Raw genomic sequence first — 17,651 nt, 5'->3', positions numbered from 1 at the left:
AAGCTCACCTGACCACCAGACATGAACACTAAATGGACAGAGTAGTGTTTAATGTAGCATGCCAATTTCCTTGCTCACCAGCACTAATCTAGAGGGCCTCAGAGCTAACACTGTCCCTGGCTCTAGTCAAAACACATTCCATCCCTGCAACTGTGCTGAGAGGCACATGCTCCCAGAAGCACCACCCCTACCTCTGTTCAAATAAACACTCATCTTTCTGCAGGCCCCCCCTTGCTTTTTTGTCATCATAATATGTGGGATAATGAGGATGTAGATTGATAATACCTCAATTGCTAACATTTACCCTTCACAGCTTATTTAAAATACAGATATGGATACAAATGTATGGTTCGCACAGAAATGGCGAGACGGGTTTTGTTTACGTTGTATTAATGGACTATATATCGAATCCAGATGGACAGGTAACTGCATGGACCTACGTTGCAACGTGTTAACAATTCATTTTGTGTAAAACTGTAAAAAAAATATATATATATATGTAAGTCAATTGAGATATTCACATGATTCATCTGAAACCTAATTTCATTTGTGAATGAAAGCAGTCATCAATATTTATCAGAAATGATCAAATGACCAGTTTACTATGTCCGGGACATTAGAGTTCTACCCAATTTAAATGCCACTGTGAGATACTTGGAGAACAGTCAATCAGTCTGTTGTGTGCGGTGGTGACAATTCTGTAAAGCAATTCACACACTAATGAACAAAGTGGAAATACACAGCTTGGAATAACCTGAAATGTACCCTAAAAAAGAACATGTAATGTCTGTACACAATACATAAAACAAAAGCCCTCACATCTAGGCCTTTTAAGGGTCAAACACTGAGTTTATTCTATAACCCCTTAATGACCTTTGTAAATTAATGTAATCTACATTCTTAGTGGACATGGATTTGAAAAGCTTAGGTCTTTTAACAATTTCATGTGTACTAATTCTGCAGTTGGTCCACCTTACCACTAGTGGAAGTAGAGTATGCTTTCATCAATGGGGTTACAAACGGACACCACACAGGCCTTGTGAGTTTTATACACAAATGTTTATTCCATCAAATTAAACAGCATCTCAATAAGAACAGATGGGTGATTGATGAGCACTGGTGAGGAGGGCGTTTCCTAGAGGCCATAATACACAGAAACCATGACGAGTACTAGAAGGCTTACCAAGACTTGCTGCCTGTTTTTTATTTATTTTATTTCTTGCAATGCCGCTACTTGCCTTCTACCGCAATTCCTCATTGAAAACATTCCAAACACAAAACATCTACAAGCTTGAAGCGTCATATCGTTTTCATCCCATTTCTCTTTATTAAAAATCAATCTACGGCTACAGTGTGTGTGTGTAGCCCACAAACGGAGAACTATAATAACAGTAATAATAATAATAAAAAAAAATGGAGGAGGTCCTTGAAACCAGGAAGGCTGGGCAGAGAGGGGACAAAGAAGGAGAGAGAGAGGGACAGGGAGAGAGGGAAAGAAAGAGAGTGCACATTCAGGTTTGGTGTGATCACATGAAATACTCCAACTCAAATCGAACAAAAGGGTTCTTCTCGTCATTGTAGACCAATGGGTAATGGGCTATTAGGGCGTCTTGGGAGCCGATGTAGATGGAGTTGTAGATCTTCCAGTACACATCTCGCACCTTTCGTGCCGGGTGGAACAGACCCTGTTGGAAGACAAACATGAGGTTAGCATCTGAAACATGCCAAAAGGATTCCTCTGCACCTTTGCCTAACCTGCCCCCGGCACATCGGAATTGCAATAAGTGTCGTTCTAATGTTCTTAAGACACGTTGGCTGTTTAACTAAACTGACAGCTTCAGACCAGTATGCCTTGTGTGTGTGTGTGTGTGTGGGGGGGTGGGGGTGGGTGGGGGTTAGAGAGATGGGTGTCAAGGAAAGATGCAGTGTGAGAGCAGCAGAGGGCACAGGCAGGCCCGTGGAGGTGTAGTGGGTGAAGCCCCTACCTGTAGGCAGTACTGAAGCATGCGGCACGGCCCGATGGCCACACGCAGGCCCTCCAGGGCGCCCATCACTGCCTGGATGACGTGAGGCGACGTCTCAAACACGTTGGGCCACACGTAGTTGAGCAGGTGGTTGAGCGAGTCTTCGCAGCCGAAGCCGTACACGCCCAGGGACATGTGCTGCACCACGGCGCTGGCCGTCTGCCTGTGCACCAGGTCTCTGAATGGAGAGCACAAGAGATAGGTCAGTGGGCGAATGACGACTTCACCAGGGCTGACAAGTTACTGTTTTACAATGTTCAAAAAGGCACTCGTCACTGTACAATCTTCAAATTTGAATTGACTTCCTTGGAGGGATTTTAATGTTCGGGCTTGCCATCTAAGTACAGACGCAGGCCTCCTCACCTGTCCATGAGCGCGTCCTCCAGGAGTGGCGTGACGGCGTAGATGTAGTCCTTGCCCATCTCGCCGATGTACTCAAACAGGAAGGAGAGCGATTTGAGCACGCCGTTCTGCACGTTGAGCTCCGGAACCCTGTACTCGTTCATTAGAGCTGGGAGCACGGTGAAGGGGGAACACGTCTCTGCAACGATGGCGATAGCTACCGTCGTGCACACGCGGTTCTGTCGTTCCTGCACCTTCAGGTTGTTGAGCAGCGTGGCCAACACATCGTGAGGACTAAAGGAAGAGGAAACAGGCGTCAATTTTTACTTGATCACAAGACTTTTTTTATTGTCAATCTAATATTATATTACAATATCGTAATAATTGTAAAATATATTACTTTATACATTTTTATATTAAAGGAATGATACAACACAGGTTAGGCAATTCAATACCTTCTCCTCCATTTTGTTTTTGAACAAGATTCCCCTCAACCACCCTCCCTGAACACGCCTTGGCAGCTGATGTGTTCACCAGACAATATTTCACAGCCATTTCTCTACACCCTTCCCAGGCACAGGCCCACCCACACACGTCACAACAGATGGCTCAGAATCCAGTCATTTACAATGCTTTGAGGTAATCAATATTTGTGTAAAAATGTAAAAAAAGCATATCCCCAATTACAATCACATGCCCTCATCCAGTGGGTAGTTCCCCAAGATTCGCAAAGTATGATGACAGGTTCCTATTTTTCCAACAGACCCCCCTAAGGGTAAAGTTAACCTTTGCTAGTTTTAGAAAAACACAATATGTCCTCCAGCCAAGAAACAGCACATGGAGGAGTGGTAGATTTCCAGATAAACAAATTCCTCCTACGAGCAAAAGCGATCTGAATGTCTTAAACTCAGTGTCATCTATAACACCAAATACAGCCTTAAGCAGGCAAGGTCTTAATGTCACCACAAGAAACTCACTAATAGTTTTTAAAAAATCTGCCCAGTAACCATCAAGCTCAGGGCAAGAACAGAATACTTCACTGGCTGGAGGGAAGGAGCACCTGTTACTGCCAGCGCCTGTCCCAGGACATACGTCAGCAAGCTTGGCTTTGTTTAAACTTCAGATGACGCAGAATACGTGAGACTTTCCCTGCCTAGAAAACATTCAGCAACAACTTGGCAAGCCTTCAAACAGACTACAGCGAGATGTATGAACCAGGTGGATTAGTGCTTTGTATATGCTAGAGTCTGCTGGAACAGAAACAGCATTTCTGCTTATGCAGCAGAGCATTACATGCCTACTAAGTTGACCAGTCCGTCACTATGGTCGGTAAGACCATCTTCAACCACACGTGTGGATTTATTGTGTGACTCGTAGGAGGACATAACTTGCTCTAAAGTAGTTGTCGCCGACATAACAAAGCCTGCACAAATTCTCTTCTTAGGACAGAATGAATCACTTGTCATATTTGTGAGAAGCACTAAAAGCAGGCTTGCTTGGTAGTGAGACACAGCTCCAGGCAGAGGTACCACACCCATGACTTCAGCCTTCTTGTTCCAGACTGTTGCAGCCTTCTCCCCAGTTTTTATTTACGAGCTACATTTTATTTGCCATTTCTGTGTCCAGCAATGTCCCCAGGTGTACTCAGTGTTGAATAAGGAGAAGTACCTTAAGCATACAGCAAAGATGAACAGGTAGAAATTGGGAGCAGACGCTGCTTACTCCATGTTCATCCCAGAAGTCAATATCATATTTTGAAGTAAAGGACTGTTCGCTGGAGAAAGAAAAAAAAAAACACTTACCCAATGGCTTTGGCAATGTAGCCGAAAGTGTTGACAGTGGCTCTGCGAATGGCCTTCTTGTGGGCCTTCAGCAGCTCCAGCAGCTCAAAGCAGATGCGCATCCACTCACGGGCAGACACATACTCAGCACCCCTGCAACATGAGACCAGCAATTAAGCCTTGCCCAGGGACACGAAATTCACAGTGGAAATACTTCCATATTTTACTGGACAAACACTGATATATATAAACACACACATACACTCTCTCCCTCTCTCTTCATTTACTGTAAGCTGTAATGTACAAACAGCTGCAGATACATTAGTCATCTCCTATGAGAATAATTTAATTATTTTCGACCATCATTCATAAAAGTCTGAGTGGGGATTACTCTGGGCTGTACTGACCTGTCAGCGATTCTGCCCACCAGGTCGATACAGTTCTCCTGCACCTTCTCGTGTCTGTTCTTCAGAATGGGAGTCAGACGAGGGAGCAGATCTTTGATAGGCGGGGTCATCTTATGCATACCTGCAGGGTTAAAGCATTCAAAATCAATATGCTGTGCTAATAGGGGACCAAACTGTTGTTTAACAGATCTTTCGTCCAACTGTTACACTCACTTCATAACAATCTCACTTATAAACCCATAAACGAATTTTGGGTAATGACTTACCGATTACGTTAACAATGGCCTTCAGGGCTCCGAGGATGCTACCAAGTACCTCTGGGTACTCCTCTCCCAGGTACTCATACAGCACCACACCCAAATGACCCATCAGCTTCTCCTGTAATCGGGAATAAGGTCACTATTATTAGCATGGAGAGGAAAGGCCAAACACAGGAATGGTCACAGACTGTGTGTGTGTGACTGTGTGTGTGTGTGTGTCCGTCTTTCGCACCTCTTGACAGGTCTTCATCACCACAGCGGTACGTGAGATGAGGTCAGCGGCCTGCTGACGGACTTTAGCAGACTTGTTGTTGAGACGCCAGAGGACGGTACCGCAGATCTGAGGCAGGTAAGGTTTTACCCGCTTGCCCAGAGCATTGACCACCGTACCAAACCCATTCAGCATCACAGAGTCCTGGAAGGGACACAGACACGAGTTATGAAATGAATCAAATTCAAATACGCCTCTGTATTTATGTCTAGTACTAAAAAAAAAAAGAGACTTGAAATGGTGTGCCATGGACACCTTACACTCATTCTAATGAATGAATGCACTTTTTTTTTTATACAAAATCTCATGCACTAAGTCTTCCACAGCAGCTTAACAGCATGACAAACCGAAGGCTCTTTTGGGAATACTGGCTCACCTGTTACTCATTCAACTGTTATGAATTAGTATGCATGTTTTTTGAACGAAATATATTGCACTAATTCTACCACAACAGCTTTAGCACCAAGAAACACCATGACATGTTGCTACGGTTGACTCACCTCAGTGGTCTGCTCCTGGAAGGCGTACAGGATGCCGTCGATCAGCTGTTCCTCCAGCTTGTGGTCGATGTCAGCCGCGCCCAGGTTGCCCATGATCTTCTCGATGGTCTCCATCACCATCTTCCTGTACTGCTCAGCCTCATCCTTCAGGTCGTCCACGATACGCGAGATGATCTCCGCTGCTCCAACCTTATTGGCCAGCTCCACTGTGGTGTCTACCAGCTGTAGGGTGACAGGCATTTAAGTGAGATGAACTTAACTAATTTGACAAAAGTGTGAATCTCTACTATTGCACAAATTGCACATGATGCCAATCTTTATTCTTTTAATAAACTACTAATACTCCAGATATCATTTCCAAACTGGTTTCATTTGAACACTATTTTTCACAACTAGGGGATTGTACCTGTCTGTAGTTGCGCCTGTCCAGGGCCATTCTGTGCTGCCAGAAGTGCTTGAAGAAGGGGGGCAGGATCTCTGTCTTGATGTAGTTGGCCTCCACACCATCTGTGCCACAGCACTGCTTCACCACCTACAAGAACACAACAAGCGATTTATTAGGATTTCAATTGGCCATAATCTGCACATATTCCCAAACCGTACAAGACGGCAGTGCGACGCATTGAGAACAATATCAGGAGGGACTAAAGAGTCTCTGTAAAGTCTATACTCAGAGTTTTATTCAAGGTCAAGTATGCAAGCCATTTCACTGAACCTGACCAGGCTGAGCATAGGCTGGGGAGACATTAATTAATGGTAGAGCCTCACTGATCACATGGGGCAAAGACTCACCTTGAGCACAATCTTCTTCATCTCCTCGTCAGGAGACTGGAACTCTCGGATGAGGATAAGCATCACTTCCCTGGTGTAGTAGTTGGCGTACTCAGCGTCCATAAGGGGGATCAGATAGCCAATGGCCTTCAAGAAGGCAGCCAGACCCTGCGAGCAAACAAGACGTTAGCACTTCTAGCTGACACGAAGGAGTAAAATGTGTGCTTTTAGTATTTCATTGACAGGTGATCTCCGACTCACCTTTCCTCTGTGTTGCCTGATACCCTTCCAGAGGGGTTTCAGCACTGAGTCGAAGGACTCGATACCGTACGGGGTTGCAGCTTCAGCCAGAGCAGCGATAGCCAGGGCACTGATGGTGCGCACCTTCTGCTGCTCGTCAACCAGACCTAACAGTCACAAGAAGTAAATACTTTCATACATTTGTCCGTGTCTACCCACCAAATAATAGTTACACTTGCTATCCCAATTCCATCAGCAATTGTAGCAATTATTATTAAATGGACCATCAGGAAATATAGTAGGCACCTCAACAGCAGCAAATATCAAGGCAATTTCACAGCCAACAGGATAGCCGTGTGTGCTTTAGCTTCAGATGACTAACCGTGCTCTATGATCTCCACCAAGCTGCGGAGATGGGGCAGGATGGCACAGCCCATGAGGATGGCGATCTGCTGGACAATCTTGATGCCAGTGTGGCGAGCCTGCCACGACTTCTTGCTCTTGCACACGGCCTTGAGGAAGGGGAGCAGGGAGGGGATGCCCAGAGCCGACGCCACCACAGCAAAGGCACGAGCTGTGGTGTTTCTCACATACTCGTCCATGTTGTCAATGTCTGGCCTCATGGTGGAGATCATGGTGGCCAAACCAGCAGCCTAGGGGAAACAACCAGACGTACCTCTTTATATAAGCTGGAACAGTAGTTCACGTTCAATACATGCGAGTGAGGTCTTCACTTTTGATTTAAATTATCTAAAATGAAGTGTTGATACAGGGAGAAGCCAGTCCTCACCTTGGCCAAGTTGGATATGATTTCTCTGCCTTCCACTCTGGCATAGTAATCTTCATCAATCAACAGGGGCTCAATCACCACAAGGATCTGTTTAGCAGAGGGTCAAAGTAGATCAGAAAAGAAGCAAACCATTCATAATAATCAATTACATGATATGCAAATCTGAACAGCACTTGAGGGTCACTAAAATGGTTAATAACCACAAAATACTGAAGCCTAGAGGTACCTTGTGTACATATGGTCGGACCAGGTCGTCCAGTTTGTACAGGATGCGATCAATGACTTTGACCAGCAGATGGCGCTCTTGGTCCTCCAGTGTGGGAGACATGAGCAAGGGCAGGATCTGGTTGAAGAGAGGCCCCGCGCCAAACTCGCGAGCCTTATCTGTGATCTGCCTCAGAGCAGCCTGGAAGGACACAGAGAGTCCAAGATTTTAGCACAGCTTAGTGGATTATCCTAAGCAGAAAGACTGATGAGGGTGAGGGGTTGGGGAGGGGGCAGTAGGGAACGCTCACCTTTCTCATGGGTGGTGTTCCGTTTTTGATCTTCAGCAGCAGCTTCATGATCTTGCGCTCCTTCTGTTCCTCTGGGCTCAGAGTGGACTCATCCACCTCCACCTGAAATAACAACAGGGTTCATGTTAGAACAAACACAACCCACCTCCGCTGACCTGTCAGCGGAAACCAACTTCTCCCGAGTCCGAAACCGAAACTCACCAAGAGTTTATCAAAGTACTGGATGTCGTCTGGCTTGAGGAAGGGCAGGTTGCCGGAGGGCTGGTCACTGATCTGCTTCATGGAGCGGTCCTCCGTCTGCATGTGGAAGCCAGTCATGCCCCCGATGGGAGTGGGGGTGGCTGAGAGCTTGCGGGCCGGGGTGCGGATGGGAACGTAGCCCGCAGGTGGTGGCAGGACCTGGAGACATTTAAGCAATGAAGTGAGAAACCGAATACTTATAAAGACTAATGTCATAAACGCAATGGGAGGGCAATTATGGGTGAAAGGCAGGTGTGCTATACGGTACCTTGTATCCTTCTGGGAACATGGCGTCCAGCTCGTCGTCAGTCAGAGGGCGGTTCCTCTCATCTATCTCCCTCTCCCAGCGCCAGGCCTGCAGCTGCTCTGGGGTCATGCTCATCAGGTGACCTGGAAGCACAACAGTCGCCTTTCAACAAGCATGCTACAACTATGGTCATGAAAATAAATACATTTAAAAAAATGCACCCAACTAGTACAACTTCCCTGACCGCCTGTGTTCTTAATACTTGTAAAAAACACTTGACGAGCTCAGACACTCACCTGGGGTGGGGGTGGCCATGTGCATGGCTGGCGTGCCGATGGGTGTTTTTCCAGGCGTGAGCAGAGGGGTGGAGGAGCCCATCTGGCTGGCAGGGGTTTCGTCCCAGCGGGACTTCCGCTTGCTGGCGCCGGGGGTGGGCGTCTCCCCCACAGACTCGTCGCCCCGGTCTGTGCGAGGCGTCTCGGCCCAGCCACTGCCATGGCCTGGGGTCTCTGGAAAATGGGAGTTTGTGGAGAAAGATCAGTTTGGAGAAACACCTTTTGCGCTTTGCCCTATACGTGAAAACCATGAATGCCAAGAGCGTGACTGATGTGGGGGGGGGGGGGGGGGGGTGCTTCTCTCACCTCTCTCTGTCTTTGGCGTTTCGTCCCAGCGGTTTTTGCGAGCGCTTGGTGTGGTGCCCCCGTGGCCTGGGGTGGCATCTCGTCCAGGCGTGGCAGCTCCGGCAGGTGTGTGGCTGGGTGTGGGCTCCCACATGCGACTACTGGGGGTGGCGCCGGGCGTCTCGCTGCCTTTAGGGCGCCCCGGGGTCTCATCCCAGCGGCTGTTGGAGGGAGTGTGTCCAGGTGTGTGTCCTGGTGTCTGAATGGAGAAGACCAACACACATAAGCAGTGGTAGCAGACAGCAACAGTAAGGACATAAGGTAGAATCCCACAACCTCTGAGGCATGCTAATAAATATCAGTAGGCAAAACCACAGGGCATTTAAGAGAGTTACTCATTATTCCCAGATTAGGAGGTTACCTCGCCACCGGCATCTGCCTGGTCCCAGCTGGACATTTTCTTGGGAGTGCCATTGCTGGGTGTTGTGGGCTCAGCCGTCTGATCCCAGCGGCGCTTGCGTTTGGCTTCTTTTGCAGTGGCATCTTTACCAGAGCCGTTCACCACCTTCAGGTCTCCGGACTTAGCCTTCTCTGCCATCTGCAGCCTGATCTCTTTCTGCAGAGACGGACACACAGGGGATTAGTGGGGACCTTCATGACAGCACAGAGTACGTAAATACATAGGGGCATTTTATACTAACCACAAAATAAGGCTCTGTTGAAAATAGCAGATAATAAAGTTGAGACCACTGGGTAGGGGTGGGAATCTCTTGGCACCTCACGAGGTCAACGATTCGGTTCGAAATCGATTATGGGTTCTAAACCAATATACGATTATCAATAAATAATGATTTTTAAAACATTTGAGTTTGCCACTCAGAGTCTCAAGTCACTTCCTACTTTGTGTTTGATAATTAAAGAAAACAAACAGATGAATTACCTTCTCTATTTTTGTATTAGAGAAAAAGCTTTTCCTTGTCACAATTATGACTTTCTATGAACAATGCAATTTCTATGAACAATCGATGCAGTTTGCATTTCAACACAGAACGGATGAGTAAAAAAACAATATATATATATATATATATTTATATATATATATATATTTTAATTTAAAAAAATCGATTGAACTTTTCTGAATCGAGGCAGAATCGTTCTGTAGAGAATCGAGAGAAATAGAAGTCGATGCCCCCCCCCCCCCACCCCTACCACTGGGGTTGTTAAGAAGACCCTACCTCTTCCTTGCTCAGGTGCTGCTCCCTCATGACGTCCATGTAGGTCCTAGCCTGCTGCTTTGGGTCTGGCGTTTTCCCCCCTATTCGAAAGAGCACCAACATACACACCAGACGGTTAAACGGATATGAGCAGCAACGGTTGCACCCACACACACACATCAGCAAACATCACAAGACAGCCTAGGTGGCCCTTCACTTTACTCAGTGAGTCTCTTTACTTTACTTTCCTTTGATGTTCATTACAGCTCGGTCACAAGGGGGAAAAAACAGCCCTACATACAGCTACATACAGTCATGGCTCTGATACATTACAACAGGCAGGTACATTGACTTTGCTTTTTGTCTCTTAAGAGGTGATAAGGAGAGGATATAGCCATCATTGGTGCAGGGGGGTCCTGGGCTGTGCTCTCCAGAATACGTACACTTTCAGTGCCAAGGGTCCATCTGCAGTCAGACTTCAACCGGCAGAAAAGAAGCCTAGAAAATTTCTCTTTACCATTAGTAACACTTTGGAAAAGGGTTGGAACTCACACACAAAAGCATACCACCTGTGATGTGAACGTCACTCAGAAAAAAAAAAAAAAAAAGCTCCTTTCACTAACACCTCAATGAGAGAGAGGAGAAAATCTAAATTGTTTTTTTTTTTTTTTCAATTACTGAACTGAGACAAAGACTAAGGTAATTACAGAGCAATTTGATTTGAAATTCCATTTGACTGAATTTGGGATGCTTCACTTCCTCTTCTTTGGGACACTTAAGGCTTGTGTCTATATTAAAGTAATGAGTGGGGGCAATTCCATCTTGCAGCTCTGATATAAATATACACTCATATTTATAGTCATGACTAAAACACAGAGCATTTCTCTGACAGTGGCCTGTGTTAATGGCCAAAGAATGTTTTCCAAGGGCCCTGATATGACTACCAAAAAGAAAAACCCCTCTTCTGTGCTTTGTTCACCATAACCTACACAGGATGAGTTGCTGCACCCTTAAGAGAGTGCAGACAGGACTGGCAAAGCAGTACTGCTGTAGGAGAGAAATTAAGGACAGTTAGTATGGGCCGGTTTATTTGTGGTACACAGATTTTTGAAATGACATATTTCTATTTTACAATTGATGTAAAATGGAAATATTTACAACAACAATTTGGCATACAGCAGATGGTGACTACCTCCAGCTAACTACATGCAGGCTGATGGTCCCTTACATGAGATTCACTGAGGCTCTAAGGTCAGCCTATCGTTGTCTGTTACTGCTGGGTGTGGGTTTCCCCTTTTAACTACTGTAAAGCTTTGTGCATAGACAGCCAGTGGGGAGGTCTGGGAAAAATGCATCTGAGAATGAACACTACTTGAAAAATAAGGCCAGATAATATACTGTCAGAGAGTAGAAACCCAAGGGCCACTGTTGTGTATACACCCTTGGTGTAAGCTACCATCAGAAATCCTAAAATAAAATTCCGGCCATTTCTGGACTTCCTGTCCAAGTCTGGAAGACAAAAACAGCTACTTCCAGTGGCAGAAGGCCCACAGGCAGTCATTTGAGACCATTGTGAAATGTAAACGAACTGGAGAGTGTCACTGCCAACAGAGCCACTGCTGACATTCCTCTCGACTGGAAATGTTACATATTACGGGATAATCTGTCTTTCAGTGACATGGACGGAAACATAAATGTTTTCTCAAGAGTGCTGTTCCCATGTGCCCCACTTTTTGTCATATGTGCAGTGCACCATCACTGGACAACTGAACATTTTATATGACCCTGATATGCAGCACTATTACGTGACAAGAGGGATCAATACTTGGCATCGCATAGCAATTGTACCATAGGTGGTCATGACATGACTTCAGCCACTGAAGAAAAGGCAGCCAACTAGGGGCTGCATAACTGCACAGTAAGCCAGAAGGGCTGGTGTGACCTTAATTTAAGAGGGGCATTATGTTTGACACTGAGTGCAGAACAACCTTATTAGCTGGGTGGGATCAGCACACAGTGGATCGCATATTCTTTGAGGTTCCTCATGTTAAGTGAATTGCAGTATAGATATAATGGAACACTCTCTCTCTAGTCTACGAAGTTTATTACAATAAGACTCATGTGCATACTAATGCTATGCCACTCAAGTGAAGTCATATATAAGGTGTGCTAGCGATCAAATTGGATTATTGGCTGGATTATACCTATAGCCTACATTAAGATGATAAAAGGTTGGATACAAATAAACTACGAGCACATCTTTGTTCCACTGGCTCAGAAACTAGACCTATGATGTGCAGCTGACTTAATGCCGTGAGGGGTGAGGGCGATATTTGCTGTCCAAGTCAGAAAGCCAAAGTGACCAAGCACTCTGTCACTGTGTCATTTTCCTTAGTTTAACAGCCTTATTGTATATCTGAATTTAAATGCCCTGCTTTACCTTATAAACCATACATCATGAAAACCTCACATTTCCACCCAGATCCATTAACCCTTCGAGACCCCCATGAACACACCTACCTGCAACCCACGTCTGGTTAGGCACGCTTTAAAAAGGTGACACCCAACTACCACTCCCCAAAAACATACTGTACCTCTCCCCGTCTACCATTTGCAAAGGCGATCTTTACAAGTTTACACCTTTTGTCAATCGAGGATACCAACAACCACAAATATCCTCAGCATCTGGTTTGAAAAATCAACCTTTTACACAAATTGTGGAAGTTTTAAAATGAAGAGCTGTAGAGGGAGAGTACACCCATCTGTTCCTTGCTAAAAGAAGGAGAGATACGAAGGGAAAGTTTGTCTGGGGAGCAAGATGTTAGGCGGTGCTCGAAGGGTTAAGCACCAGAGGAAACGCCTGGTTTGGACCACAGGTGGATTTTGGTAACTGAGAGGTCGGGGCGGGGGAGCATAGGAACAAGAAGTGCACATCAAGATGGAAGGAGGACAAACATTGCAGTGGGAGGAGAAGTGGTAGGAAATTTACCATCTGCAAATGGGTCGAGTCGCTCTGGAGAGATGATCATCTGTCGCCTGCGGGCTTTATACTCGTCCTCTCGGTCCACAATCTTCTGTGGCCGGTGCTCCGCAAACGGATCGTACTGCAAGAGCAAGGGGGAAAAAAAGGTTTTCTTTAGAGGATTTCAAAAACCAACTATGTCAGTTTCAACACAAAAATGGCACAAAATCCAGTTAATGGACCAACAACTTTATTCTGTACAGCATAAAGAAATACTTTGTAGTAGTTCATAGCACCCTTCAAGTAAGAATTTTGCTCACCTGCTCATCTGACTGTGGTATCGAATTGAGTATCGCCACCGGAGCATGGTACCCTGGTTTCTTCTGACCCAGTAAACTGGTAGAAGAGTCTTCCTCATCGTCCTACAAAAGGAGAGAGAGAGTGTTAAACCTAGCAGCACCCGGCTATCCCAACTTGTAAACATCTCCACAACCAACACACATGGACATCAAAAACAAGCAGGTCCCCCTCAACACTTCAGCAGTAGGGATGCACCGATCGGATATTTGTATCGGTACCGATATTGAAGACATTTCTAGATCGGGTATCGGTGACAAATATATATATTTTTATATTTATGTCTATAGGTAGTGCATTATGAGTGCACGTTGCTATTAGTAGCGATTAGCATGCTAAGCAGCGATTTAGTTATGTCCTGATGTTGATTCGCTGTAATAAAGATGGGTTCATCCTGTTAAGATTTCGACAGGATGAGCTATGAATGAGATTCATGTTGCCTTGTGTAATGTCCACAATTATATGTATCGAGTAATATTAGTTGTGTAATTGTTATCGTGTAGCAATAACTCATGTTAAAGTAATTCAGTGCAGTGCTAATTAGTCCCCATTCTCATTGCAGACACACACATATGTAGGATCACATGCATCGTCATGTAATGGAAATTGATGAATGAACATTAAAGGGAGATAAAGAATACTGCTTTGGTAATCGTGGGTCTTTTAACAGACTAGAACCAGCAAATACATTAACAGGTCACCATGCTGAGCCTCTACAATGTAACGTAAAAGTTGACGCTAGCGGATATACGAATGCTAACTACTATGAACACTAGCGCTAGTTAGAACTTTCATTATTTGTGATTATTTTTAGCCTATGTTATGAATTGAAAGTGATGACTAGACATGATGTTAAGTAGCAAATGAGCAAAAAAATGCACCAAGATCTCATGTCATGCACTCCTCATTTCTCCCTCTCGCATGTGAAGTCACACACATACACACAGTTACCATAGTTTCGTACTGTTTTTTTTTTAATATCGGTATCGGATCGGTATCGGTCGATACTAAACCTCAGATCGGTATTGGAGGTGAAAAAAGCGGATCGGTGAATCCCTATTCAGCAGTGGAATAAAACCTGACCAGAGGGCTTTGTTAGAAAGTGATGTTGATGGACTTACATCCTCCTGTTCATTGGCAGCGATGGAGGTGACGTATCCTGCAAAGCGACTGTCACTCCCTCCGTAGATCTCCTGGTCGTAGTATCCAGTGGAATCAAGCCCCACACCTTCTTCCACACCCTCTTTCTCCACCAGGGCGGCTTTCATCCCCTGGATCTCCAGGATCTGCGCCTCTATGTCTGTGGATGACAGAGAGCAACACTTCAGTGACCACAGATACAACAGAAGGAAAATTGAGAGGGTTTTAAATCACTACATTGTTAGTCATTGCCTTCAATTTCTAAAAAGTAGTTTTTGGATCACCTAAATTATATGTTTCAGCAAGTTTCCAAGTCTACTACGCAAACTGATGTCACAGTGTCATACACAGAATATTAAGTGATGCATTTGCGCTTTAATGCCAGTCTACAGCAATCTTGATATCCAATACAATCCATACACACTATCGTAATATTGGCTAACTGTTATCATTACGTAAATAATCTAGACAGTCTCACCAAGATGATGGGCCACCGTGACACTTTTATCATTTAAACTTTGCCGCAAACAGTGTGATTACAACAAGGCTTCTTTAACTATTTGAGGCATTGAACTGTGGTAAGTAGTCGATCTCATTTCGTTGGAATCAACTTCTCCGGTGCACCAACGCAACTTCATATAACTTTACATCAGTTCACTACCCATCTAACGGCGGTTCGTATTAATTGGTAAACCCAGGTTTATTCTGATGTCATTTCCCATGGCTAGCACTGCAGACCGCCAGTTGTAGCGTTACATCTAAACATGGGCCTTTATGTTAGTAGCTAGCTATCCTCCAGTAACGCTAGCTGGAAGGTTAACATACCCATCTTACTTTAGTTTTAGCTAGTCATCATATCGCCAAACATCAACTGTGTAGTGTATTTTAGCACCTTGATGCAATTTAGATTTAAATGTAATTGTCACAATATCAGATTGAATACCAAGTTCCATGCGCCATTTTGAAGTAACAGGATTGAAAAGGCTAGCCAGGAGTAGCTAATTTAGCTAACATTGGACACGTTATGATTACGGTGAAGCCTTACATTTTCTTAAATGAATGTGTAAATGTGGATTTGCACAGAAACACGTTGAAAATATCAAACTACACCGTAGTTGATGAACATATGCACGTGCATAACTTCTCAAGTAACGTTAAATGCAATTCTGAATACGCAGTATGAACGCTTACAACCACGCTATGCTAGCTAGCTACGTTGTCTTGACGCCATTATCTATTCACTGTAATCTCACCACCGTGAATTGACTACTTAACACGTTCGAAAGCATCCTGAATTCATTAAATTATGTCAAACTGTAAGGAAAGCACTGGCATGCACAATATATACACAATTGATCCACATTACACTTTTAAAATGTATTATTACCTTCGTGTGTTTTGGCGATCTTCGCCGCCATTTTCGTGGTGCGTATCAACAAATCCAGGAAGGCCTGAAGAACATATCCGAATCCGCCTCTTGTGAAGAAGGACAGGAAGTGCGTGTCACGATAAAAGTCTGAAGTTTGCGTCAAAAGAAAATCCTGATGAAGTAAACTTATGAAGGTAAAGCACATAGATAGAATAGAACATATTCAGCGCTTTGTATCTATTGTTTTTTCCCTTTACATATGTATTGCTACATGTATGTACTAATGTATTGATCATTGTGTACATTAAACTGCCAATCTGCCTCTCATCACAACCATCGATCAGGTTAATGACACAGGGATAGATGTTTAATAAAGCTGCTCAGACAGACAGTGAAAATCAGGCGAACTCGGAATATGAAATTACTATAATATTGAATAAAAACACCAATTATCGTTTTTGTCCTTCTTTTAACTAAAACAGAAAACTGGAAGCTTTGGTCTATAGCTGTCAACACATCCGCATTTCTGTTTATTTTTGAGAGAGTGTACAAACCTGTTGATGAGGAGGTATACTTTTTTAAACTTCTTTTGGTGTGCTTACGGTCAGTTCTATGCTATGATCATTCTAATTATTTAGGATTTTACCATTCACAGCTTATGCTCAGGAAAACTTAGTAAAGTCAGCTTCAATCTGTGAGGCCACTCTAAATAACCGAAACACTAGAGTTTAATAGCACCACAAACTACATCCTCCAAAATGATCATACCCTACAGTTGAATCGCCACCTCTATTATATTTTGTAAACCTAACTGTCATTAAGGGCGGATTTATAGATTGTTTTCGTAGGTGTATCTTATGAACTGGAAATTTTTAGTTTTGACATTGTTGACACAGAAGTATAACCAATATTTTGAAGAGTACTGCACAAACATAATTGATTGAGCACACTAGCCGATAATAAGAAAGGGGGGCTGAAGGGCCACCCAATAAATACAGGAAACATTCAGTGGTACTTTTTTTTGTCAGCGAGAAGAGAAAAAAGACATTTAGCTGTACACAGACCCTGAGAGATTCAACACAGAGTAGCAGGTTTAAGAGTGCTAAGAAACTCAAGTAATTAACCCAAAATTGTAAGTGTCAAGAGTGCTATGGTCATACCAATAAAGCTTCTTTTGAATTTGAATTTGAACTGAGTGCAGAAGTTCAATTGATTAGATTTAAATAAGGTGTTAATAAGGTTATCAGCAGATTACTCTCTTACTTTAAACTTTCCCATTTTCCAAATCCAAATCTTCAATCTGCAGTTTTCAATATATGCATCTCATTTTGGAACAACTATACATAAAATATCTGTCTGTGTGGACCTTAAGCTGTGGAATTCATTCAATTAATCCTTTGGCTCAAAATAGCCTTGGCACTTTGTGCACTGGCACACACACGGTTGAACTCTGAGTGTCTCTCAGTCCACTTCCACCTCTGCTAGGGTGCACCTTGTCTCAATCTTCCATTCTCAATTTTCAAAGATCTTAGGCCCGGGAGGGGTCTGCTTTTTAGGTCTGCTTTTGCCGCTTGCAAAGAACAATGCTCACACATATATAC

At 44.2% G+C, this 17,651-nt stretch overlaps 1 protein-coding gene across 4 annotated transcripts; it reads right to left on the bottom strand.

The window, feature by feature from the left end:
* Positions 1-1,037: 1,037 nt before the first annotated feature.
* On the bottom strand, positions 1,038-16,145 carry sf3b1 (splicing factor 3b, subunit 1). 4 transcript variants are annotated; one of them, XM_080838521.1, is made up of 25 exons: positions 16,069-16,144; positions 14,663-14,841; positions 13,505-13,606; positions 13,212-13,326; positions 10,244-10,323; positions 9,430-9,624; positions 9,030-9,267; positions 8,685-8,897; positions 8,410-8,531; positions 8,103-8,300; positions 7,902-8,003; positions 7,613-7,792; positions 7,387-7,473; positions 6,979-7,249; positions 6,618-6,763; positions 6,378-6,524; positions 5,992-6,117; positions 5,586-5,807; positions 5,047-5,229; positions 4,821-4,932; positions 4,555-4,675; positions 4,169-4,300; positions 2,388-2,660; positions 1,986-2,202; positions 1,038-1,685 (listed from the first exon to the last, which is right to left on the bottom strand). In XM_080838521.1, the coding sequence occupies exons 1-25, from the start codon at positions 16,097-16,099 to the stop codon at positions 1,527-1,529; spliced, it is 3,951 nt and encodes a 1,316-aa protein (XP_080694647.1). In that variant the 5' UTR covers positions 16,100-16,144; the 3' UTR covers positions 1,038-1,526. The 4 variants fall into 4 exon arrangements, 2 of the variants coding, with proteins under 2 accessions (XP_080694647.1, XP_080694648.1); XM_080838522.1 differs by lacking the exons at positions 13,212-13,326; positions 13,505-13,606; positions 14,663-14,841; positions 16,069-16,144 and adding an exon at positions 10,666-13,140; XR_013968647.1 differs by lacking the exons at positions 1,038-1,685; positions 1,986-2,202; positions 2,388-2,660; ... (14 more) ...; positions 8,685-8,897; positions 9,030-9,267 and having other exon boundaries at positions 9,556-9,624; positions 10,244-11,269; positions 16,069-16,145.
* Between the last annotated feature and the right edge of the window lie 1,506 nt (positions 16,146-17,651).

Source organism: Sprattus sprattus (genome assembly GCF_963457725.1).
Source record: "Sprattus sprattus genome assembly, chromosome: 5".
Taxonomy (NCBI): Eukaryota; Metazoa; Chordata; class Actinopteri; order Clupeiformes; family Clupeidae; genus Sprattus; species Sprattus sprattus.
Note: the sequence above shows the minus strand (reverse complement) of the source record. Positions and strands in the feature narration are given on the sequence as shown.

Coding starts and splice junctions, on each gene's coding strand:
- sf3b1 (XM_080838521.1), bottom strand. CDS start 16,099: ATGGCGGCGAAGATCGCCAAAACACACGAAG. Junction 14,842..16,068: donor GATCGCCAAAACACACGAAG/GTAATAATACAT, acceptor TGTCATCCACAG/ACATAGAGGCGCAGATCCTG. Junction 13,327..13,504: donor TACCACAGTCAGATGAGCAG/GTGAGCAAAATT, acceptor TTGCTCTTGCAG/TACGATCCGTTTGCGGAGCA.